Source organism: Salminus brasiliensis, chromosome 11, assembly GCF_030463535.1.
Source record: "Salminus brasiliensis chromosome 11, fSalBra1.hap2, whole genome shotgun sequence".
Classification (NCBI taxonomy): domain Eukaryota; kingdom Metazoa; phylum Chordata; class Actinopteri; order Characiformes; family Bryconidae; genus Salminus; species Salminus brasiliensis.
This window is the reverse complement of record NC_132888.1, coordinates 17,555,475-17,582,635: the sequence shown is the minus strand read 5'-3', so window position 1 is coordinate 17,582,635 and position 27,161 is coordinate 17,555,475. Positions and strand designations below refer to the sequence as shown.

Genomic DNA, 27,161 nt, shown 5'->3' with positions numbered 1-27,161 from the left:
ACGGAACTCGTCGTGGCCGTCTTCACTCCCCTCACAAGCACGGGAAACGTCCACACATCGGCTAGGCGGGGGTAGCTGGTGGACGCAGCTCCGCCAAGTTTTAGGCTTGTTTTTGGTATTTAATGAGTACACGAAGAAGTGTCCGGCGTTATGTGGCGACTAAAAGGAGAACAACCGCGTTTAGCGCCGAGCTCGGCTCGCCTGCTCGCCGCCCTGCTTTGTGTTATGGTTGTTGTTTTCGTTCCTGTGGTCAGCTCGAGTCCTGTCATCGGTGACACGGAGGAAATAGTGGAGACCTACAACAAATACTACAATTATGTCGAACTGAGCCAAATACTGCAGTCTCTCGCCCAGAAATACCAGCACATTGCTAATCTGAGCAGCATCGGGACGTCGGTGCAGGGAAGGGAGCTGTGGGTGATGAGGATCACCAGAGAGCCTAGAGCCGATGTTCCGGGGAAGCCGAAGTTCAAGTACGTGGGCAACATGCACGGAGACGAAACGGTTTCTCGACAGGTTCTGGTTTATCTCATAGAGCATCTGCTAGCCAGCTACGGAGAGGATCCGCGGGTGACTGAGTTGGTCAACAACACGGACATTTCCATCATGCCGAGCATGAACCCGGACGGCTTCGAGAGGTCTGTGGAGGGGGACTGCAGCGGCTACGCTGGGGGCAGAAATAACGCCAAGGACATCGACCTCAACAGGAGCTTCCCGGATCAGTTCTCTGAAGTCAGTGTCAATAAAGAAGACGCTCCTGAACTGACAGCTGTGATGCAGTGGATTGTGGAGAACAAGTAAGTTGGTCTCTCTGGCCTAGTGCTCCTGAAGGAGTGGTTTATCACAACTCAGACCTTTTCCATTTACCCCAAACTTGGGAGACTCGCATGTTTGCTGGGTGAAGTTTTGGTTCTTTAGGGTTGCCCTGGAGCCACCAGACTAATGTAGCTAGCCAGCAGCTGAAGCCTGGGTCTCCCTACGGTTTCTACTTTCTTCATAAACATTGTGAGGGTGCTTTTCTGTAACTTTTCTGTACTTTTTTCCCTCCCTCCAGATTTGTCCTTTCTGGGAATTTGCACGGCGGCACAGTGGTGGCCAGTTATCCCTTCGACGACTCTGCCTTGCATGCCGAAAGTATCTACAGCCAGTCCCCTGACGACTCCCTCTTCAGATACTTGGCTCGGGTTTACGCAGAGAACAACCCCATCATGAGAACTGGGAAGCCGAAATGCCCGGGGGAGCTTGGCGAGAAGTTCGAGGGTGGCATCACCAACGGCGCACAGTGGTATGATGTGAAAGGTAATTGACCAGCCCCCACTTTGCCCTTCAAAATACACGCATAACTTCCTAAAGCTGAACAGGGGTATTATTATTATTATTATTATTATTATTCGACCCACTCAGCTTTCACACTCTAAGTTTACCAAGAATTAAGGCTCTTTGTTTCCTTTGTGGTACGGCCCTCAGGTGTGGTGGGTCACATTATACCTGCTTAGTAAATGACTGGTTTTAGAGGACACTCTTCCCTCTGCTTGGGAGATTTATCCTGGCAGTTTCCTCATTACATGCCTAACTGCAGATCTAAGAACAAGTTCCTCCTTCTCCCTTGCTCTTCATCCCCTCGCTCTGCAGCAGACCTGCCGAGATCCTCCTTTCTATGAGGGTCTAAAGTTTTATCCTCTATTGAATATTAGTAGTATTTGAGAACATATGATTACTGCTAAACAATGTCATTTTCATCCCATTCTGACTATTCAGGGAATCTGAGTTTTCCTTTCAAGCCTCACAGTGAAGCCAAAAACCAATGTGAGCCTTGGTCTTGTTCACAAAGTACAGAAGCAAGAGTGTATACGTACTGCAGATGGCACCATACCCCCTTTTGTTTGTTTTTCCTTTTAAACACTACCCAGATTTACCGTGAGCTGTTTGTAACTGGTGCACTTCAACTAAGGCGAGGATCTCATCGTAGAACATTGTGCGCCATCTAATCAGACACTTCTCACAGGAACAGACACCCAGCTAACAGCATCATAGACCTGATTAGTCACAGGATGATGACGGTCCTGTACTGATATGCTGTCTTTAGTACACACCCCCAGAAACGTTTCCAGACATATGAAAACATGTCTTGGGCTGCAAATCTTTGCTCCTGCTTGTTGATGCAGGACTCCAACATAACAAGGATCACAGTAAACCATGGCTTTTTATTCTGATTTATGCATTCTTATGCCATTTTGCACATAATTTTGGCTGTATGTGACATACACTATATGGACAAGGATTGGGGCACCTGCTCATCCATTGTTTCTTCTAAAATCAAGGGTATTCAAAATAGGGCTGCAGAATATATTTGTTTAACATAGTTATCGTAATTTGCACATTCTTTATTATTATTATTTTTTATTAAAAAAACTACAAAATATCGCAGTGTCAGTTTTTCCACCCAATATATGCAGCTCGAATTTAAGTAGAGTTTATTCTGCTTTTGTTGGAGTAAGTGTGTCTCTACTACAACTCCCAAATTCACCCAAATATATTGAATGGAGCACCATCACAGTTCCAGTGCTCCACAGCTCAATGCCCGGTGGGCTTGATACCCTTCTAGCCTGTGTCTGGCATTAGACATGGTGCCAGTAGGTTCATCATAATTTACTCCAGAGAGCCCTATTCGTGTCAGCAGTGGGTGCAACCTAAAGTAGCTGAATGCAGTAATTAGAGTGGGGTGTCCACAAACATTTGGACATATAGTGTAAGTCGTTTGGTGTGTGATTAGTTGCTCGAAAGGTAACACAAAACCCAGCCTTTGGGGTAGCTCTTTTTTGTGGAATCCTGCTCCTCTCTGATTTCTCATTTTTCACAACCCATTGTAACATTAGCTCAAATCCTTACCGCCCCCTCCCTGCCTTCATCAGAAGGGCTTAGCCATCACTGTCAGACAGCAAGAACCTGATCTTCATTGTGTGCAGAGGTTTGCAGGTCAGGCCCTACACCTGAAATATAAACCGAAGCAGCAGAGAATGAATAGGCCACCTTCTGCGGTCAGCTATTGTTTTCCAGAGCCTTGCGTAAGCCTCTGTTTTTTTTGGGAGTTTGTGATGGGATGTGGAAATGGTTGTAGGTGTTTCCTGCCTCAGTCACTGCTGTGGAGCTAATCCACAGGGGTGTTGGGTTGAACTAATCCTGGGGTGTTTGGATTAGAGCAGATTATGTCCAGAGCCTATGTGATGCTAATGTGGAGAAAAGCAGAAGCTTGATTTCTACATTTAGGCTTAAGCTGTACTGTGGCGAGGCTTTTGGCGGGGTCAGCTCATTGCTAAACCGCTGGACTGGTATGGCCTATTCACAAAGCACAGTTCAGCGAAATGAAGATAATATTGTGGTTTTGCACCAAGACAGGATCGTGTGATTACAGTCAACTTGTGAAAAACTTGGTGCAATCTTGTTGCAAGTCTGCAGTTTGCGATTCAGCACATGTTGATTAAATGCCAATGTTTGCATTATTTCTCCTGCATTTAAATTAGCAGAGCAAGGGCCCTGCTTTTGTGTTCTGTGAAACACATCAAGTCTGATGTCAGATCTTTTTTTCTTTCTTTTTTTTACACATATGACTAACCTCAAGGCCTTCATGTTACAAAACATCTGCGAGGACATTATGAAATATGTTGTTTGGATAAACCAAGTTGCACGTTTCTGCATCAACCACTCGTTGGTGTTAATTATTTTTGCTGTTTTTGCATGCTCTGCCAACCCTGATGCTTCCTGTGAGTCTTCACAAGCCTGTAGGCATAACAGCATGAACATGGAAATGACTTCTGGATGCGCCGCAAAACTTTCAGCTCAGAAAATTCACTTTTTAATTGGAACTAGAGATGCGGCCTTTACATGTGCCATAGAATCAATTAACCTAGGACTTTAAGTAGCTTTCTGATTTAGAAATAGTATGTATGTGACTTTGGTTGGGATAAAAATGCTCAGATACCTTTTTATAGGCCTGTTTACAACCCTGTTATTTAAACACAGTTTTCCTTTTATGGTGGGCACATAAATAAAAAAAACAAAAAAAAAAACAGAACAAAGCAAACCAAAAACCCTTGGTTGCCTAGGTAAGCATTTAGCCTAGCACCTGCCTAGCTTCCGGTCACTTTATGAGAACACTCTTTTCACATTTTGAACCTCTCGACTAGCCTCTGCACGTCACAACACGACCCCCGACTTCCATGCACTGCCCACCACCTTGACCGACCAGCTTCCCTATGCGGATACCGGTGGTATAGCTTCTTCCAGTCGGTCTTTGGCCCTCCTCCCTTCTGTGGTTGTTAGCTTTTAGAGTTTTTAGCCTTATTTCCATATTCTCTTGCTGTAGCAGTAGCCACTTCGTTTAGCCTCGAAAGGTGGGCTGGTTATATGTGTACATTTAGAGGGCTTAAATCTCATTTTAAGAGTTTTGGGGTTTAGAAATTGGGCTCTTTGACAGCTCTGTTTTGGTTATGGTTGAACTTTCAGACATGGAGAATGGCTGTTCCATCTGGTTTGTACTTGTTGTTTCAGTCAGACAAATAATTTCACACTACCAGCATGTTGACTGTGTCTAAATCTGTTGCATGGTTCCTGTGTTCTTTATTGTGATACCGATACTGTATTTAATATCAGTGTATCAGCACTGATATCGATACACTATTTGCATCGGTGCAGGAATCAAATTTCATGATGTTCACATTCTTGTGCAGTGTTAAAGTAGAGTGATGTTTGCGGTTGGTAGTGTTAAACACAGTATCTTTACTCATCAGTTCTGTTCAAGTATCAGCAGACTTTATATATTTACTCTACACTGTGTATATTGACACTGAATTTTTTGCGATAGCGTCATGCAAGATGAGCTGTAGCATTTCTTTTCCTTTAATCCACTAAAAGTCTGTTATTTTATTATCAATACCATGTACGTGCTCCTGTCCCATACGCTTGCTTTGAAGTTTCTAATGAGGGCGCTTGGAGGTTTTCAGGTTTCTGGAGCACAGGAAATTCGTTTTGATCTTTGCTCCACATATTAATTAACCATATGACACGCACTGCATCTGTTCAGTGATGTGAGATGTGTAATGTCTTTTAGCTTATATTTAACTGCTTTATAGCTCACAGAGGCCACCTGCTGCGGTTAGTACTTGGGATATTCAGACCAGGAATGGAGTGACCCATATTAGTGGTGGAGGAAGTGGCTCTGACCTTAAATGAAAAGCAAGGAAAGTCACAGAATTCCATGATATCTACATGTTAGCGTTTCTAATTCCATTCACATTCATTGTGATGATTGCAGGGTAATGTTTAGGAAAAGTATACAGCTGAACTAGTATTCACTGAGCAGCGTTATACACCATATACTGCTTTGTGTAGAGCAGGATGTGTTATATAGCGGTCTAGGATGTGGTCCGATCAGGTCTTGTTACAGTTTAATCCACAGGTATTGCAGGGGTGTGTTTTATTAGGCAGTGGAGGTAATGTGTGGTAAACTGTCCCATATCTGAGGCCAGACGCTTTTCTAAGAAAACTACAAACACTAAAATTCATAAGAATGGGCCTTATTCACCAACTGTTCTTAAGAAGTTGTTTCTTCTTAAAACCCACAGTTTTCAGAAAGATTCGGTGGTTTAACAGGTATTTTCAGGTCAGTCAACCTTTGATATACTGGTGTTACAGATTTTGCCGCAGGTTCACCAGTGTTTTCTTATTTGGAATCCATCATTATTAGAACATAGCTGTGAATAACTGTTTAGAAACACATCATTGATCTTTAAACTTTTCTGTTAGGACTTTTCTCAAGAACAAATGGGGAAAAAAACAACAATTCTTAGGAAGATTTTGGTTAAAGGGTCTTAAATGGAGCTCTCCAAAAATCATAAGAAGCTCTAAAATCTAAAAGTCTTTTCTAAAAAAGACTCTTCTGTTTTGTTTTTTGTTTTTTTTATGTGACTATTTGTAATGTCAGTTCATGCTGCATTCCACAGCTTATAAATGGTTCACGACACATTGTTGTTAAAAAATGAGAACTGGTGGTGCTGATGGTGGAGGAAACGGTAAACGAGTACTAATAGTGATGGTAGAGTAAAATATGAAATACAGTACTTCATGAACAATCTCCTCTTTTAATCCTGATAAGTCAGACAATAATTATAGTAATTCCTCTATTTAAACTGATCGTTTTAGAGGACGACCGTCTGAACTCTTACCGTCTAAGACAAGTGTGAAGTGATCACACTGAAGTTTAAGAACAACTTTCAACTGAAGTGTAAAGAATACAGATGTATTTATAATTTGTCATTTTTTAATCCTGTTATTTATAAGATGCAGCATAAGAGGCAATTTTACAAATGGCTACAAAAGAAACAATAGTGTCTTAAGAAAGAACATCTTAATCAAATATGTAAGAGAATAGTTAAGAACAGTAGTTAAGTTTTTTGGCATATTGCTCTCAGTAAATCTTTTATAAATGTATTTTCATAAGACATTAAAATATATAAGATAAGATAATCCTTTATTAGTCCCACAGTGGGGGAAATTCTCAGTGTCACAGCAGAAAGGGATAGCTCAGAAAGGGACACTCATTTACAAAATAAAATGTAATTTATAATTTACACTATAATATATATGTTTTTTGCTTAGGAAAGCTCTTTTTTTTAACTTCTTCAGAATAGTGTAACCAGTTTACAGGGTCAAGTGAGCATCATATGGAAACAGCAGGATGTACGTTCAGGCAGGACTGGTTTAACAAACTATGAGCTCATTGTTTGCTTGGAATAATCCACTGTGGTCATACGCAAACTCCACTGAATGGAAGGATGCCCAGACATATCGGGATGTGGGACCTGTTCTCTGATTCAGAGTGTGGAAAACGTTTGACAAGAGTACAACATGGTCATTGTACACTGATCAGGGCCAAACCTTGATTCCCTCTGAGGTTTATGAATGCATGTGTTATGGTGTCACCCTGTTCAAGGCAGTGCATGGACCTGTCCTTTTTTTTGGAATGGTTTATACTGGCTCCAGCTCTGCAATTGATCTGCCCATTCGTTACTACGCACATGTCTGGACTAAATAACTTGCTCACATATAGGCTTCATATATACTATTTTATCAGGTAACTTTTTTATACAACATTTTATCAGTTATCACAGTGTTTAATTATTTGATACATTATAAGTTGATGTGCAGATGGTGCAGAAGTGTAGTAATGTATAGTGGCGTAGGTTTAATTTCATCGTAGAGAGGGAACACACTGCTCATACCACCTGACCCATTATATGATTAGGGTTAAAGATTAGATTTATGTTAAATATTAACTTTAAAGATGTGCGCCTGTTAGATTAAACTAGAAATGTTGGTTAGGGATGTCCTGATCAATTTTTTATTTATTTATTTATTTTTTGTCCCACGATCTGATCCGAGTACATTATTGCTGACTGCCAGACGTCACTGATCTGATCTTTAAGTTTCTTAAATAATACAGCTCCACAACTTGGGTAATATGTGCTGTTAAATAAATACTAGTAAACACTAGTAAAATCACTGTATCACAGATTCTATACTAAGATGTTGTACTAAAAAGCTATAATGTGCTTAATATCTTATAACCCAGTCTGCTTGACCTACCTGACCCTTCAGCTCCCAGTTTCTTTAAAACGCTGCAGTAAAATCAGTGTACTCACTTTCAATAGTATTAAACCGTTCTGAACGTGCTGTTCAGTGCTTGTTTAGGACCAAAGAAAGGAGGGTGGTTCTTCTGCTGATAGAACAGAACATTTCCTCAATAGTTTTGTTTCTAATCAGGTGTAATTCAAGAGTAAATTAGGAAAATAATCCTTTGTCGTTGCACAACTTCAACCAGACTGGGTGGTTTTGCCAGCAGGGACAAAAAACGGCAGTAAATAGTCAAACATTTTACAGAAGAGTGAAGAGGCAAAGTCACAGTCGAGAGGACTGGTAGTGTTTTTTTTTTTTTAACTAGTGGAGTCTGGCGTTGATAGCTGCTTATTTCAGAAAGGTAAACTAAACTAAAAGTAATAGCATATTCTCCTGAAGTGGTCCTGGTATCTTACAGCATTACTTGTTTCAGGTTGTAAAATATTGCACCTGTATAATGAGTCAAGACTGTTATGATTACATATACATACATAGGTGCTGGTCATTAAAATTAGAACATCATGAAAAAGTTGATTTATTTCAGTAATTCCATTCAAAAAGTGAAACTTGTATATTATATTTATTCATTACACAGTCACACAGACTGATATATATTTCAAGTGTTTATTTCTTTTAATTTAGATTGTTATAACTGACAACCAATGAAAACCTCAAATTCAGTATCTCGGAAAATTTGAATATTGTGAAAAGGTTCAATATTGAAGACACCTGGTGCCACACTCTAATCAGCTAATTAATTTAAAACACCTGCAAAGTCATTTAAATTGTCTCTCAGTATAGTTCTGTTGGCTACACAATCATGGGGAAGACTGCTGACTTGACAGTTGTCCAAAAGAAGCCCCAAATAAGTATTAAGTGCTGTACATGCTCATACTTTTCATTTGGCCAACATGTGTTCATTTATGACCAGCACTTTGTGTGTGTGTGTGTGTGTGTGTGTGTGTGTGTGTGTGTGTGTGTGTGTGTGTTTATTATTATTAATATTATTATTATTATTATTATTATAATAACATTCTGGCCTTCTATGACTTTTGAGTACGACTGCCTGTGTGTGGACTACTGCCTGTTCCAGTGACTGTAAGTGTTCGCAGCTCTGTTGAGAAGCTTGCATGCTCATCTGTCCTGCTTCCTCATAGTCCCTAAACATACATAATAGACACTGCTGTCATAGCACTGTACCAGGACCCCAACATATAGGCCCATCACTTGTTGTGCATGGTTTTAATCTAATCAGGCAGATGGAGTGGAGTTATCCATCCAGGAAGCTCTGTGTTTTTTGCTGATCATGTTGATTAACCTTTGATAACTAGGTTTGATTTCCTCTATTATAGAGGAACAAACAGACAGGTTTGTTTATGCTGTATGCTGCTGTGATCGTGCTCTCTGAGAATGTGGCATGCTGACGTGCAAGGCGGGTGGATTAAAGCTGTTCTAGATGTTATTTTTGTTATGCTTTACATGTACATGATTTTTGGCTCATGGACTGCTGGTTGGCTGGTCATCTCTTCTGAACTTCCATGATCCCTGCATGCTCAGTACAGGCTTTATAACTAGTGTAATGAAAATTCACCTATAAAATAAGATGATCAAGACTTAAATGTGCTGAAGCCAATAAAATATAAATTCATATAAAATAAAGAATCCAAAATGGAACTTTAAGGGAGAAGGCGTAATCTTTTAGTGGAAGTTGATGTAAAAAGGTTTTATTATTATTACTACTTTTATTGCATTCATCAATAATGTGAACAATGTAAAGAATAGCTGTAAGATTAATTATTATTATATCATTATTATATCAAATTATTTAGAAAATGTAGTTTTTGTGTGACTGTGACTATTTCTTCTGAATCGCGAGCTCGGGTTGTCACTCTTAGAGTTCTTTCAAACAAAAGATGCTTTCCATTAATTTATTTAAAGTTTTATTTTTTCATTTAATCTTCTTCTATTTACTTTCATTAATTGCCATTTGCCTCTGATTTGATTTGAATATTGCTGGGGTTTTTTAAGTGCTCGTAACTTCCACTTGTGAGAGTCGGTCAAAGAGAAGAGAAACACGATTCCTCTTTGTTCAGAAGGAGTTCGGTGTCCTGTGTGTGTTGTATGGGGTTCCAGCACTCATAGCCATGGCAACTCCCCTGAGGCATCTCATCCGAGACAGAACTAGTCACTGAGCAGTGTGTGGCAGCGTGCCACTGCAAACACTCTCTGTTGTCCCCCTGTCACTGACCAATATGACCACCGTCTGCCCAGGCAGATACGGCCTGGTCTTTTGTGCTGTGGTGCATTTTCTTAACCGGGTCTGTGTTTAAGGCCTGTGAAGCTAGATTAGACAGCCTTGTGTTCTAGCGTCACTTTGTTTGCCCAAGACAAGTGCAGTCAGCACAAGTGAAGTCTCGCAGGGGGGACTTTCAGTGTGTTCGAAGTAGTTCTGTTGTCATTTTCTCTCTTTGCTGCTGCTCGATGATAGACAGAGTCTTTGTTCTTTTCTGCACAGGTGGGATGCAGGACTACAATTACTTGAATGGGAACTGCTTGGAAATCACCATGGAGCTGAGTTGCTGCAAGTATCCCCCCGCTGCACAATTACAAAGCGAGTGGGACAACAACCGAGAATCTCTGCTGGCCTACATGGAGAAGGTGCAGATAGTTCAATATTGATTAATGGTTCATGTTTTAGTTACTGACTGTAGACGCTAGCACTGTAGCAATTCAAAATTCAGTATGATACAGTGGTGCTGCCGAAATCGGGATGGCCGGAATGTTGTTTTTACACATACTAATATGCAGGTTTTTACATTTGTCAACATTATTGTACAGACCAGTGTGTGTAGAACTGAACTAGCGCCCTGTATAACAATTTTGACAAATGACTGCCCACTTTACTCTGACTGGAGGCATTAAAACGCCTCATTTTGATTATTGATTATTGTGAAAGATGATGATGATGATGATGATGATTATGATAAAGAGGGTTTAGTTTTAAATGGGGGGTAATTGTAATGATGTAAAATGGAATGACCAGGGTTTCTCAGTAATGTTAGTCCTGTCTAAATCCACCACTGACATGGACTGTGTTCTCCCCACGATAGTAACCATTCTGGTGCTTTTTACCTTCTGTAAAACAAGCCATCTCAATTCCATGCCAATCAACCGGAGTAAATATTCTGTAATACCTTGTGGAAAAGGAGTTCTTATGTATGGAAGTATGGAGGTGCTGGAGGAGGCATTTAGTTTCTTTGTAAATAGCAGATATCTCGCGTTGTTCAATTCTGTTGCAAACCTTAGTCAAATCCAGAAGGGCTCCCTGTAGGTGCGATGCTGCTGGTCATTGTATAGCGTAGCGTAGTCTATAGCATACATACGTGTTATGAATGTGTAGCTGATGATTATTTTCAAACAAAAATGTGGTTATTGCTATAAGTAGGAAATCACGTTTTCTGGAGGCAACGACTGTATGTAAATCGAGCAGCCGTTCTCATCTCCGTCATTTATCATATTCTTATCCAATGCAAATCAGTCAGAAATATTACAGACCTCCCGTAGTAACGTTACATAACTCCACCTCCCAATGTAAAAGTAACCTTGTCTGAATAATGCTTTAGAAGCTGTGTAATTGTTGCCAACTCCAGAGTTAATGTAGTTAATACTAAGGTTTTTCAATCTATTTCAGATTCACATCGGTGTTCGAGGTTTTGTCAGAGAGGCTGGCAGTGGGATGCCCCTCTCCGATGCTACGATCATGGTGGCAGGCATTAACCACAATGTAAGCACTGGGCACTTTGGTGATTATTATCGTCTGCTGCTGCCGGGCACCTACAATATCACAGCTGTGGCCTCTGGGTGAGTAACTCCATGCCCAGACCTATCAGGAGCAATCACACGTCCAGAGCAACTTCTTAAAGCAGCCAGGCTAATCAGGCATCTCTGCCTAAATGTAATCAGGCTTGTTTTGTAGTTACAATTTTGCCACTAGAAATTACAATGATGACTGTTGTTGTTGTTGTGTGACCTTGCTTGTGTAATTGTGCAGTTCTATAATTCATACCTAAGGTACAAACATATTATTTACCCATTTTGATGCCAAAAAAGTAACCAGTGTAAGCGTGTAAAGGATAGTTTTTCTGGAAAATAAGATTTCACAGTGTTTCTCCGCTTGTTTTAATAAGCTGTTAAGTGAGAATTTATTATACAAATTGCAGTATGTTTTATTTTTGTTCACATAGTTTAAAGAGTTTGGGACCAGATGTCTCGCAACAGTGACTCAGTGTTTGCTGTCCTTATGTGTTTTAGGTGCACACCCATGATGGTGACCAATGTGCAGGTGTCTGAAGGCAAAGCTAGAGAGCTCAACTTCACACTAGCGCTGCTGCCTGCTGAGACCATCAGCCAAACCGCCGCTCCCTCCCTAACACCCTCCACCCCTGCCGGCCCAATGAGCAATGGCAACAACAGTATTTCCAGTGACGTTACAGGGCCGGCGGAGGAGGGCTCCAGCAGCAGCACAGGACCGCCAAGGCCACAGCCTTTGCAGCCACAGGAGTTCCGCCATCACCACTACAGCGACATGGAACTGTTTATGCAGAGGTTCAGCAGCAAGTACCCCTCCATTACACGCCTCTACTCCGTCGGCAAGTCTGTGGATAATCGCATGCTCTGGGTGATGGAAATCTCAGACAACCCAGGCGAACATGAGCAAGGTACTGCTGCTCATGCATTTGGCTTGGAAAAAGAGTCAAGGCTGACCGACATATTGCATTGTTTTTTTTGTTGTTGTTGTTGTTGTTGTTTTTTTAAGAGCTGCTGATAACACACCGTTAGATAGTGATTTTTAAATTCCTACTTTCAAACTATAATTACAGACTCTAGTCCATTTGTTTCTCTGCAGCCTCATTTCACCCCGTTTTTCAATGGTCAGGACACCCCACAGCACCACCACAGAGCAAGAGTATTATTTGGGTGGTGGGTTGTTCTCAGTTCTTCAGTGACATTGACATGGTGTCAGTGTTTCTTCATCAGTTCTCACAGGATACCGCTAACAGGATGCCGTGGGACGAATGTTTCTGGTTGGTGGACTATTCTTAGCCCAGCAGTGACGCTGAGGTGTTTATAAACACCTCACTCATACCAGCACAACACACTGTAACACGCCACCACCCTGTCTCTGTTACCGCAGAGCTGAGAATGACCGATCACCCACAAAATACCTGCTCTGTGATGGTCCTGTGGGGTTGACCACTTCTAACTTTCAGTGGAAGTAATTTTAAGCACCTAAGCACAATGTTTAAAACATTTATCTGCTTGTAAAACTCCTGATCACATTACAACAGATGCAGGTAAGCATAAGGACTGTAAAATAAGCAATAATAATTTCTCATTCTGAAGAAAGTAGTTGGTCTAGTTTGAGCTAGTTGCATCTAAGCACACCCATAGACTCTGATGTTTTAGAATAAGCACTGCATTTTGTATTAAAATGAATCCCTGATCCCCTTTAGGTGAACCAGAGTTTAAGTACATTGGTAACATGCATGGCAATGAGGTGGTGGGACGGGAGCTGCTGCTTAACCTGATCGAGTATCTTTGCCGTAACTATGGCACCGACCCTGAGGTCACCCAGCTTGTCAACACCACACGCATCCACATCATGCCTTCCATGAACCCAGATGGCTATGAGGTTGCACAAGAGGGTAAGAATGCACGAGGGCTTGTGTGCCCTTCACCATTCAAAAATAATAATAAAATCAACCAGGAAAAAAAAAATTCTGGGTCAATTTATTAGCATGTCTGCATAATAAACATATAACCATGGTCTTGTTCACAGGAGATATCAGCGGCTACCAGGGACGTAACAATAGCAACAACTACGACTTAAACCGCAACTTTCCCGATCAGTTCAAAACCATCACTGATCCCAGGCAGCCTGAGACTATAGCTGTGATGAACTGGGTGAAAAGCTACCCGTTTGTGCTGTCTGCTAACCTGCACGGAGGTATGCCCTGAATCTAGATCTAAATGGCTGGTAAATTCTTACTACATTTTTAGCTAACTTTTTGTAACTTTTTTTTTTTTAAGGCTCGTTGGTGGTAAATTATCCTTTTGATGATGACCCAGAAGGCATTAGTCGATACAGCAGGTCTCCAGATGATGCTGTGTTTCAGATGGTTGCCACTGCTTACTCCAAGGTCAGGGCAACCTTTTCCTGTTACTGGTTCCTTGTTTCCCAGTACACTGACTTATTAACCCCTTTGTCCATTGTTCAGTTGCCGTTGGCAAAACAGTTTTTTTTTTTATGTGTGTTTTAGGAAAACCCACTCATGCACAAAGGCTACCCATGTAAAGACATTAACGACTACCCAGAAGAGTACTTTAAGGATGGTATTACCAATGGAGCAAATTGGTACAATGTACCTGGTAAGTGGCAGATTACATGAACTAAACAATCTACCAGTAAATATTGATTAAAGTTCATGCAGGAACACATTTCATGACCTCCACTTAGTGCAGATCTGACTGCAAGCATTATGCTGGTTCATAAGGAACGCTTGGCTGTAGCACTGGTGACCTGTGTTCTCTGATTTTCCCCTGTAGGTGGTATGCAGGACTGGAACTACATCAACACTAACTGCTTTGAGGTGACCATTGAGTTGGGCTGTGTGAAGTATCCTCAAGCAAAGGACCTGCCACGGTACTGGGAACAGAACCACAGATCACTGCTGCAGTTCATCCACCAGGTCAGCCCATCTGTCCATTCTGTCTCTGTCTGTGTCTCCATCTTTTCTTCACTCTCTTGGACTTTCCTTCTCACTTCTATCCAGTCCTCTTATTCCTTCCCTCATGCGTTCATATTCTTCTTCTGTAGGTCCACAGAGGAGTGAAGGGGTTGGTGACTGACAAGAAGGATGGGACTGGCATCCCCAATGCCACCATTTCTGTAGAGGGAATTAATCACCCCATCACCACCAACAAGGCAGGAGACTACTGGCGTCTGCTTGTCCCTGGAAAGTACCACCTGACTGTTTCGGCACAAGGGTAATGCACATTAATTTACTTGTGTAAATGTGTAAACAGTGTCCAAGTGCAATATGATAAAATCCACTGATGTTCAGTAAATCGGTCAGCAAATTAGATATTAGAACCAAAGTAATATTGGTCGGTTTCTGTTTTCCATATTCCCTAGATACACGTCTGTTGACACATATGCGACCGTGCCGGAGGATGGGGTGGAGGTGGTGGACTTTAAACTGACCCGCATACGCAGTGATGGGAGCAGGCAAATGGCTAAAGGCTCCAGTGCACATGTAGACTCTAGCGAAGAGGAGTTCCAGAGCTTCATTAAGCAGCTATCTGTAGGGGGTGGTCTGGACCAACTGATTCAGGACACTGCTACCACGAGCACTAGTTTACGCTACCGGCGCTATAAAGAGCTATCAGAGTTCCTGCGTGGCCTTACCTTCAACTTCCCCAACATCACCTCACTCTACAGGTAAACTAACATTTATATACGTTATGCTCACTGCCCTGAAGAAGGCTGGAGCCAATACTCTGAGGCAGTTTTCTTTTTCTCTAAAGAGTAATTTTCTCTCATTTTCTCTTAGATTTCTCTGTATTTATGTAATTCTAAGCAAATACCAGATAAAAGCTGAATGCAATACATTGTTATTGTGCAAATGTGTGGAAAAAATGTGCTTATGTAATGTTTTTTGCATTGGGGGGGGCAGGTAACAAGCATGTGAAAAGCTAATCTCTATTAAGCAAGTCAGTGGATCCAGCCTGTGCTGTCAAGCCAGTACTAAAGGTAGCTTGCTTTGTCCTGAAAGAACGGCAGCTATGCCAGCTTAGCCTTATCAGGCGGTGGCCACAGAGGAAGTGTATTAGTGCTGTGTGCATTACGTAAAGGAGTCAGCGGGTGAGGTTTGAAGTTTTCTGTTTGCCTCACCACAGCTAGAAGCCCAAAATTACAGTTCACTCTGCTTACAGATAAGGTCACCAAGTTTGAGAGCAAAAACAAGGAGGAAATTAACCCAGGGACAAGCTTGGTCATGCTTTTGTAACAGTACAAACAGCTCTTATCGCAGCTTTGCAGATTAAGTTAAGAAGAGTTATTCTGCAACTTGTGAAATAGTTCACTGTTGAAGCAGTGGTTAAGCACATAGTTATAGGGTGTGCTGAACCTGTGTGTTATTTTTGTACATTACAGGTTATGCTGGTTCTCTTTAAACAAGACTCTCTATAAAACTGTGAGAAGAGTCAGAAGAAGCCTAACGACTGCAATACCTGGTGTTTTAATTTAGTACCCCAACAACTACAGAAGAAACTGCCCACTGCATTTGAACAAGGGCAGTGCTTAACTGCAGTACTCCCTGAGAATTAAAAAAAAAAGCCCTGTCTGTTTTAGTGCCTACTTTAAACATCACATAATCAGTTAATTAGTGAGCCTTCCCTGTGTTGAAGTGTGTGCTACAACCATGAAAACACTAATAAGTGTAGGACAGACTTAGTTTGGGACTGGGATATTGGAAGCTAGAGGGCTAGAGGAATTCCGGAGATGTGTTAGAGGCCAGACTTGGTCTCATGAAGTCTTCTAAGTGGATTTTGGTGGGTTCCTCAAAACCTGTTCGTGATCTTGTCTTGTTCTGTCTAGACTCGGTCAGAGTGCAGAGTACCGGTCCATCTGGGCCCTGGAGATCTCAAACAACCCTAACGTGCCAGAGCCATCCGAACCCAAGATCCGTTTTGTGGCTGGTATCCATGGCAATGCCCCGGTGGGCACAGAACTGCTTCTGGAGTTTGCTGCCCATCTGTGCATTAACTACGGCAAGAATGCTGCTATTACCAGGGTAAGGTTCTCTTTTTGCTTGTTCTTGCTCAACAGGGATCATCCAAACCAGCCTCCATATTGGAAAGAAACATAATAATAGGATGACATCAGTATTTTCCAGCTAATCATGCAAGTATGTCTTTTCTTACTTTAGCTAATCAACGAGACCAGAATCGTCATCCTTCCCTCCATTAACCCAGATGGCCGTGAGCTGGCTAAAGAAAAAGAATGCAGCTCCACTGTTGGCATGGCCAACGCGAATGGCAAAGACCTTGACACTGACTTCTTTGGTAAGCAACGTTTTTTGAAAGTCATGGTCCTTGTTTAGGTGTTCCCTGGAGTACCTTGAGTCTTGCCCTGATATTTTTGGCAGTTGTTTTGCTAGAAAATTATTTTGCAGACAGTGGAACAGCTGATTTCTAATCCTTCAGGAATCTTTTTAAATCTCTTCCCAGACTCTAAAACCTTCTTTCAAGCATCAGACTCTTTGGATCACATTGATACCATTCACTTTAATAAATCAAGAGCAAACCAAACTAAACGTCTGAGGATTAAATAAGAAACCTGCTTCTAATTTTAAGCATGTTAAAAAGTTAATAATGTGGGGGTCTCCTAACTTTTCCCTCACAAGAACATTTTTTAAAAATATATTTTAGTTTTTATTATTCACATTTTACCCCATTTTCTACACAATTTGAAAAGCCAATTACCACCCCACCCCCCATATTACTGCCAATGCTCCCAACACAACGAGGGTAAAGACAATCACGTGTCCTCTGACCTTTTTCAAACTGCCACTGATGCAGCATGCTCGAAAGAAAAGGCCCTGATTCAAGAGCTAACACACATGTAAAAAAAGGTGCACGTATTTGTCACTGTACAGTGTGCACTGTACAGCGAAATGTGTCCTCCGCATTTAACCCATCTGGTAGTGAACACACACTCACACACACACATGTGTTAGGGGCAGTGAGTACACACACACCCAGAGCGGTGGGCAGCCAACTCCAGCGCCCGGGGTAAAGGGCCTTGCTCAAGGGCCCAACAGTGGCAGCTTGCCGAGCCCGGGAATCGAACCCACAACCCTGTTATCAATATCCCTTGGCTCTAACCGCTGAGCCACCACTGCCCCACATCACCCTAGAAGGAAGTGCCATTAACCCACCCTGAGAGAGCAAAGCCAAGTGTGCTCTCTCAGACTCTGGCTGCTGATGGCAGGCAGCATGACCCGGGATTCAGACCAGCATCCTCGGATCATAGTGGCAGTGCCTTAGTCAACCGGTCGGGAGCCCTGCATTTCTATTAATTACATTCATTAAAGGACAGTTCTTGTTTTATTTGTTTACTCGCCTCCATTTCTCAAAATTGTTCAAATGATGATGAAGTATCCGTATGTATAAAATATTATGTATTAAAGACAAGATTCATCTGGGGCTGCCCTAATGTTTTCACATGACTGAATGCTTTGGTAATGTGTCTTCAGGATTTTGGCATACTTGTGTGTTTTAAGAACATCCGCTCTCTGTATGTTGTAAGCATGCCTCTGCATGAACTCTTGTATGCTGTAATATGGATTTATTTTTTATTTATATAGGTAATGCCTCACAGCGCTCTGCAGAACCTCAGCCCGAGACTCGCGCTGTAATGGATCTGATACAGGAGAAGGGCTACACTCTCTCAGTGGCACTGGATGGGGGCTCTGTGTTGGTGACCTACCCATATGACAAACCAGTGCAACCAGGTGTGGAATGTTTGCTAAGATTGATCAATAGTTATCTTTTAACTGTAATTCCTTTCATGAAAGTGTAGTCATACTTGCTTTTCTTTTTCAGTGGAAAATGAGAGTACCTTAAGGTATTTGGCTACTGTGTATGCCAACAACCACCCCACGATGCACTTGGGAGACACTGGATGTCCAAACAGCAGCCAGAGTATGTTGACTTCTACCCATACTGCTCGTAACTCTTTGACTGATGTAGGCTCTTCTCTTTTCAGCTCTGTATTAATACTGTATAGTACTCTATAGCTTGCATTTTGCATTGAAAGGTGCTGTGTTTTGAAGTCAGTGTCCAAATGTTTACATGTGGTACTCATTACCTGTTTGATTTCAGTGGGGAACATCCCAGATGGAGTTCTGCGAGCTGCAGAAAGGCACAGTCACATGGGCAGTATGAAGGTAAATCTAAAAGTGTGTAGATGTAGGCTGCTTGTGAAGAGCTTGCCTTCTGCACTTTACTTCAAACTTTAATCAGCTTTAAACACACTTGATCCAGATAGTCAAAGGTTTTTGAACTCTGGAACAAACGCAGGAGGGTAGCTCTTTAAAAGCAGTGTTGGCTGTAGGTTACCTTCCAACAGAATAAGGATATATTTTCAGGTTTCCCACACGTTCTGGAAAATCTGGAAATTCTGAGAGTATAAAGGGTATTTTTCCAGTCATGGTAAATGGGGAAAGAATGCTAGAAATGTCCTAAATATTAGTGAGGTCCTGGAAAGGTTGAGCTATTGTTCCAACAAGATTGCATATTTTAGGCACTGATGCCCTGTTTACTAAATTTTATCATGTGGATTGTTGCATATATTGATATTTATTTGACATTTTCACATGTGAACCCCAGGAAAATGTCTGGAGAATCAGAGTTAACCCAGAGTTACCATTCGTTCTGCACTTTCTCGCTACATAAAATGTTCTGTGTGGTTTAAATAAGGGGCGGAGCCTGTGTAGCGCATGCGGGAAGCCCGGCAGGACACAAAAATTGTGCTGCTGTAATAACAGTGTTTTGTTTAGAGCACATCTAAGATGGCGAACAAGGCTATTGACCATAATGAGGTCAGCAACACGCCCCAATGTGAATTCTTTGGAAAATTACCTGCTCTATTTACACCAGGGTTCACCAGGGTGCCTGCTCCCTGATACAAAGTCCTGGTAATAAAAACTACAATGTCTACATGCAGATAGCACTAGATTTTGAATTCGATTAAGAATCTGTAACTACGTGACTTATGTGTATGGAGCAGTGTTTAATTTGGGATAATTAATCTCTTCCTTCTTGGTGTTCAGATGTCCCTCTTTATGGCATACTGTCATCCCATACAGGGCTAGTACGTTCATGCTATTTGGTCTCTGTGTGGACAGAATATTTTCAAAAACAATTTCCGGATACATGTGGACACGACCTGATCCGTACATTTGCCCTCATTAATCTACAAACATAAACATGGTGTATCTCCACTGTCTTCTTATGTTACAGGACTTCAGCGTTGACTTTGGTCATTGCCCCGAGATTACTGTGTACACCAGCTGTTGTCTGTTCCCCCCAGCTGATCAGCTGTCCGCCCTTTGGGTTGAGAATAGGAAGTCTCTGCTCAGCATGCTGGTGGAAGTAAGTTAGCCCTTTCTTTTCTCAGTCCACCGTTCCTGCCCCTGTCCATCACTTTTTTTAACCATTCCTTGTTAGTATTTCAGTGCTAATACTGTAATCTTGGTCTCAACTGTCACTTTAAAGTGGTTCCTCTCTTGTAGGTGCACAAAGGTGTGCGTGGAATAGTGAAGGACAAGAGTGGGAAACCTATAGCAGGGGCCATGATAGTGCTGAACGGTGGAGTGCGAGTCTTCACCAGTGAAGGTGGCTACTTCCATGCCCTGCTGGCTCCAGGCTCGCACAACATCGAAGCAGTAGCCGAGGGATACCAACAACAGCGGCAAGAGGTGAAAGAACATGAGAGAACACATAAGAAAACATATTTAAATTTCTTTCAATTTTAAATAACTTTTCTGTGCTCTTTGTTCAGGTGATTGTGTCTTCATATGAGGCGGCAAACTCCATAGTCATTGAATTTGATATGGACAACCGCATCTTCGGCTTGCCAAGAGAGTTGGTGGTGGCAGCTGCAGGTACGACGTAAACTATGCTCCTTGTTTCCTTGTTGGCAATATTACTGTTCGGATTTGTTTAGAGAAGCTATGCAACGTTTAGTTTCCTGCTTAAAATGTTGGAAATGTTACAAAGAAAAAGAGGACCGATGTGATCACTTCAGGAGGTGGTCTAAGTGCAGTTGATAAACATGTTAAAGCAGTGTAAACACATCCGTCTCTCCAGGATACATTAGACAACCAAAACCCCTCCCAGTACTCCTGGAACACCAGTAAAAATTGCCGTGCAGCAGGTTAATTTGCATATTCTGTCCCACACAGCGATCGGATTTCAGTCTGACTAACCGGAAATGCATTTGACTATTAAGTGTAAATGCATGTGACTAAAATCTGATCAGGATACAATCCAGATACCAACAGGTGTAAACAGGGTATTTGTGTCCGAATCGTAAAGTGGAATTCCAGAGTGATTTTAAAGCACAACAGTAAGGCTTGCTTGCAAAAGGGGCGTCATGCAAAAGTTCAAAACGTGTGATGCCTGCTGCAGCGTTCTGTTTACCGCTGCATGAAACTATCTATTTAATTATGTTATTTTTTTTATTTTATATATATAAATTACAATATATAAATATTCTAAATTGGATAGAAAATGAGGTCAAATTAGAAATAAATTAGTTCCAAAGATATTCACGAGACAAATTTAAAACAAAACATGTAAAATACACTCTCATTATATTAAAAAATCAGATTTTTTTTGTTTGTTTGTTTTTGTTAATTTAGAAAAATAGAATAAAAACATGCAAAGAGTGCAAAAATCTATTGAGTCTATGGGCAGTCCAGATAGAGAGTGTTCCAGAGTATGTGTACGTGTAATTTCTGCGCCTCACACCCCTCACCGCTCTGTGCTTTCTCCTTCAGCTGCAGCCATGACAGCCCTCACCATCACCGCCTGCATCATCTGGTGCGTGTGCTCGGCCAAGTCCAACACCCAGAAAGACGGCTTCCACCGCCTGCGGCAGCACCGGGATGACTACGATGACGAGATCCACCTCACCTCCATGGGCTCCAAGAAATCACTCCTCAGCCATGAATTCCAGGATGAGAGTGAAAGCGATGAGGACACTCTGTATGCCAACAAACTCTGATACCCCCCCCCGCGCACTCCCTATTACAGTCACCTATTCTGCCTGCATCCTACAGCGCCACCCTCTAGGAGACTCTGCAATAGGACAGAGTGGAATCTCCTTACCCCTGCAGTCCAGAGCCAGCAGGGGGCGCCCCACTCAATTCAAAGGCCCATCCAAACAGACTTCCCTGAAATCTGTCACAGGATGCACTTTATCGGCCTAACTGGTCGAAATTGGTCAGCTGTCTCACACCTTAATGTATGCAAACAACCCAGACCACCCCACAATCCGCCCTCAACCAGCCCTCTATTTATTTGAGTTTGGATAGTTACCTTTCTGCTCATTAGTTAGAGTGTGAGTAACCTCTCAGCAGCTCTTCCAGCAGGTGTCCAGTCAGCACTAGTACAGCACTAACTGAATTGCCCAAGTGAACAGAAACTCAACAGGATTACTGAACACAGTGCCTTGTTTGATTAGTTTGAGCCATTGTTGCCTGTTGTCGCTTGTCGTTGAGGTGTGAAGACAGGTGTAAGTAGTGTAAGTTAAAAGCTTCTCTTTGCCAGACTTTTGCATTTGGGTCATTATGAGGAGTCTTTCTATCTTCCCACTGATCCTCGCACCTCTGGAGTTGCTGGGAACAGACCAGAGGTTGTGGACATAATGACATTCTAACATCTCAGAGCATTAGTGCTGTTCATGCATTACGTTTTTCTTTTCCTGCTTATGAGGACTGAGGTAAGTCAGGAAGAAATATGCGCCAATATTCAAACCCCCAGACACGAAATCAGGTCCTGGACTGCCTTTCTGTGGCCACACTCTTTAAAAATAAAGGTGCTACAAATTGTTCTTTGAACGATGTCGTACAAGAACCACTTTTACTTCTAAGGATACCTTAGAAACATAATTTTTGGTTCAATAAAGTAATGTTTGCAATAGAAATGTGAAACTCATCTCTATTACAAACATGAAACTTTGTTCTTTATGGAACCAACAGTGGTGCTAATATGTGGCATCACACAAATAACCATTTCTAGCATGTTTACCACCTTTATAAATGCATACATACAGACCTACATACATCTGCTGATCAGCCATAACAATAACACCACTCACAGTGAGTACTCAGTAAAGTGAGTAACAAATCCTCCATGAAAAGACAACTACTGAACCAGAACTAGAGTCATGAGCACCTACGGCTCATTGTTGCCATCCATAGAGGCCCTACCTCACAAACTTACAGGACTTAAAGGATCTGCTGCTGGTTCCAGATACCACAGGACATCTTCAGATGTCTTGTGTCCATGCCTCGAATGCTCAGATGTGTTTTGGTGGCATAAGAGGGACTTACTCAATTTTAGGCAGGTGCTGTTAATGCTATGGCTGATCGGTGTGTGGTAGCCTTGAGTCACTGAGTGATGGGTATTCGGCTTGCCAAGAATGTAAAGAGTTTTTCATTCAGTTTCTTCTTCTTCTTCTTATTATTATTATTTAATGTATTTTGATTGCACTCTTTCATGCGTGTTTCTGCATATCTAATCTTCTTAAATATCCAGCAATAGTGTATGTTGGATATTTATATCATACAGATGCTGTTCATGTTGGCCACACACTGTTTTGAAAGCTATTAACTGTATTGGTTGTTTTTTTAGAGGATCCTCAAGCCACAGGTGATCACATGTAGTGGGAAATGTGTTCTGACGTAGAATCAAGATGTTCAGAGAAGAAACGGGATCTTGCCGTTTTCTCCCAGTGACCCGAATAAGCAGGTAGCAGAAACTCTGGTAAAGGCAATAACATATTTGATTTGTTCATTCTGAACAGATTTCAGATTCGTTTCTTCAGGACTTTTTCATGTTTCCCCACATCTGTCTTTTTACTGATTGTGTGTATTGGATATTATTGGATTATGTTTAACTGCATACTGAAATCAATCAATCAATTTGCATATGTAAATCCATGAAAACGCCCTAATCCTCAAGAGTCAGGTGTGGTCAGTTAAGAAGACCATAACTTTAACATGTTCCATTTAAATCCAGCTGTTAATTTATTGATCCATCTGACAGAGGCTTTGATACATGCAGTGCCTAAGTCATCTCAAGTGATGATGAAATGCCATACAGTCCATAAATCTAAGCTAAGACTTATCAAATCATAGCAACACCACACAGGTAATTTGCATTAGTGTTCATAAACATGCAGATTGCTTTTCAATGGAAATTCCGCCTGTTAATTCGAATCATTTCATTTCTTTCATTTTTCTGTTATTTCGTCTTATCCACTGTACATAGGAAATGCACGGCCTTTAAACTCATGATAAAGTATAGAGTTAATGATGAGAGCATTGGCTCAGTGGGTTGTTTATTGATAATTTGTAAAACCAGCAGAATGAGTTCATGCAGACACTCAGTATCACAGTTTTAACGAATTTTCTGCACATTGTGTTTCACAATAATCTTGGTCACTCTTATTGCGAAAGAACATACCAGTAAAAGAAGAAGCTTTAAACTGGAGGGAAACAAACATGCAGTGCTAGAAAGAAAAAAAGATGCTGGCTTATGCTGCTTCGCTGTCAGCAGCCGGAGCCTGAGAGAGCACAATTAGCCAGGCTCTCTCTAGGTCGGTAGATGGCACTTTCTCTCCCCTTATCACTCCCATTGCTGTCTAGTGATGGTGCATTAGCGGCAGTTTGAAAAGAGGTGGTGGCTGTCTTTACATGTATTGGTGGAGGAGTGCACTTGCCCTCACCCTCTTTGTGTTGGGAGCATTACAAGTGAGGGGGGGGGGACTAGGTAACAATTTATGGTTCCATTAAAAATAAATAAATAAAAAATTGTGAAAGAGATGGGTTCAGTTGGTAAAGAACACTTTCATCGACTTCTTTAAACCTTTAAAAGGTGTTCACACATACATTCTTCTATGGCATCACTAAAAGAACAATTTGCAGGGCCTTTACTGTTAAGAGTGTTTTGTGAGGAAGAGTGTGGCACTGACATCAAGTTCAACAAGTGTTCATTAGTTTTTAAACCTTTTTAATGCCTCTCTCTCTGAATGGTGTGACCTCAAGTAATCAGCAGGTAGACATAAAGCCATGTTGGTAACCATCCTGTTTTGTCTCCAGTGTTTATTTTTGTGTTTGATGTAGTGCACCAACATTGAAACACAGTGTACAGTAGAAAGGCTTGGGAAACGATTCCTTCATTCACAGTTTCCATTTTCACATGAATCCGATATAATGGCTTGATGCTGATTATCATGCTCAAGTGCAAACGACTGTGTGTGTGTGTGTCTGAACAAACGTGTATAGCTTTTGTATGTACTGGTTGTGCTGATGTGTGTGTGTGTGTGTGTGTGTGTATTTTTTTCTTTTTTATAAGGGATTGATTGTAGATAGCTACGTGATGCCAACTGTATGTCAAATGACTTAAGTGCAATTTTGGTCGATGGTGGAACCCAGTGTGAATAAACCTGTCTTTATATCTGATGTTAAAATGACCTGACTGGCTGATTTAAATATAACCAAGACTAAATAAGGTTGAATAAAAAGTGTGAATGAAAACCAGTGGGGTAGCCTCTTCATTTCTGAAGAATTCTGATGAATTGGTTTGTTTGCATTATAAAGGTTGCATTATATGTTCTTGGTAACCAGCACATCCTAAAGCAGCCAGAACACCAACCGGCACATCTTACAGTAGCTTGCCTATCAACTCTGACATCCTAATGCAGCCGGCATACGAGCCGGCACATCCTAAAGCAGCCGGCCCACCAAGTGGCACATCCTAAAGCAGCTGGCCCACCAAGTGGCACATCCTAAAGCAGCCGTCAGACCAACCAGCACATGCTAAATCAGCCGGCACACTAACAGGCACATCCTAAAGCAGCCAAAACATCAACTGTGCACAATCAATAGAAGCGGGCATGCCCGGTCCACCTTAAAGCAGGCATCATACTATCTTAAAGCAGCCAACACACAAATCGTGCACATGCTTGTTTTAACATGAATAGAAGCAATAGTACTTTTAAAGTAAGATAAGATAATTTTTTTATTAGTCCCACAGTGGGGAAATTCTCAGTGTCACAGCAGAAAGTGATAGCAAGACACCAAGTTACAAAAAATGTAGATAAATAATTTACACTATATATACAATATAAGTAAGAAGTAAACATTATTTACAGATTTTGCAAATATATTAATATTGCAAATGACTCTTAATTGCACATGTGGGAGAGGGGGGGGGGGTATTGAACATAGTATTTTTACATTAAGGGACCTTTTTTTACCGAGCGCACTTTTTCACTGTTTGGTGCACCATGCGTAAAAACGCACCAGACGCGTACATTACATTTTTCGAGCGCGACAGCTTGTTTATAGCTGCTTTAGTTTTTTAAACTTCAGTTTTCGTTGATGTCCTGCTGGCCACGGGTGTTTTCAAATGCACGAGAGCATAAAAACACCAAACACATAAACAAATACACTCTCGCTGACCCCCACCCTGGCAGCCGTGAAATGAGCAATACAAGGGCCGGGTACTTTAAAATGTGCCAGTTGAAGAGCTGACCAACACTCGGCAGCAGGGAAGTGAGCAATAGAAGTGACGGGTACTGTAGAATCTGCCAGTTAAAGTGCTGACCAACACCGGCAGCAGTGAAGTGTGCAATACAAGTGCCGGGAACTTTAGAATGTGCCAGCTGAAGTGCTGACCAACACCCGGCAGCAGTGAAGTGAGCGATACAAGTGCCGGGTACTTTAGAATGTGCCGGCTGAAGTGTTGATCAACACCCGGCAGCTGTGAAGTGTGCGATACAAGTGCAGGGAACTTTAGAATGTGCCGGCTGAAGTGCTGACCAACACCCGGCAGCTGTGAAGTGTGCAATACAAGTGCCGGGAACTTTAGAATGTGCCAGCTGAAGTGCTGACCAACATCCGGCAGCAGTGAAGTGTGCAATACAAGTGCCGGGAACTTTAGAATGTGCCGGTTAAAGTGCTGACCAAGACCCAGCAGCAATGAAGGGTGCAATACAAGTGCCAGGTAATTTAGAATGTGCCAGTTGAAGTGCTGATCAACACCCGGCAGCTGTGAAGTGTGCGATACAAGTGCCGGGAACTTTAGAATGTGCCAGCTGAAGTGCTGACCAACACCCGGCAGCTGTGAAGTGTGCGATACAAGTGCCGGGAACTTTAGAATGTGCCAGCTGAAGTGCTGACCAACACCCGGCAGCTGTGAAGTGTGCAATACAAGTGCCGGGAACTTTAGAATGTGCCGGTTGAAGTGCTGACCAAGACCCAGCAGCAATGAAGGGTGCAATACAAGTGCCAGGTAATTTAGAATGTGCCAGTTGACGTGTTGATCAACACCCGACAGCTGTGAAGTGTGCAATACAAGTGCCGGGTACTTTAGAATGTGCCGGCTGAAGTGTTGATCAACACCCGGCAGCAGTGAAGTGTGCAATACAAGTGCCGGGAACTTTAGAATGTGCCAGCTGAAGTGCTGACCAACACCCGGCAGCAGTGAAGTGAGCAATACAAGTGCCGGGAACTTTAGAATGTGCCAGCTGAAGTGCTGACCAACACCCGGCAGCTGTGAAGTGTGCAATACAAGTGCCGGGAACTTTAGAATGTGCCGGTTGAAGTGCTGACCAAGACCCAGCAGCAATG

The 27,161-nt window shown here is 42.0% G+C and overlaps 1 protein-coding gene across 1 annotated transcript; it reads left to right on the top strand.

Annotated features, from left to right (window-relative positions):
• The first annotated feature begins 18 nt into the window (after positions 1 to 18).
• On the top strand, positions 19 to 25,064 carry cpda (carboxypeptidase D, a). Its single transcript, XM_072692010.1, has 21 exons — positions 19 to 797; positions 1,055 to 1,299; positions 10,187 to 10,329; positions 11,363 to 11,532; positions 11,983 to 12,389; positions 13,185 to 13,376; positions 13,511 to 13,678; positions 13,762 to 13,871; positions 13,992 to 14,100; positions 14,278 to 14,420; positions 14,549 to 14,718; positions 14,867 to 15,172; positions 16,331 to 16,526; positions 16,662 to 16,797; positions 18,102 to 18,248; positions 18,340 to 18,438; positions 18,619 to 18,683; positions 19,759 to 19,890; positions 20,031 to 20,216; positions 20,300 to 20,402; positions 21,300 to 25,064. Exons 1-21 carry the CDS (start codon positions 151 to 153, stop codon positions 21,524 to 21,526), a joined length of 4,101 nt encoding a protein of 1,366 aa, XP_072548111.1. The 5' UTR covers positions 19 to 150; the 3' UTR covers positions 21,527 to 25,064.
• Positions 25,065 to 27,161: the final 2,097 nt, after the last annotated feature.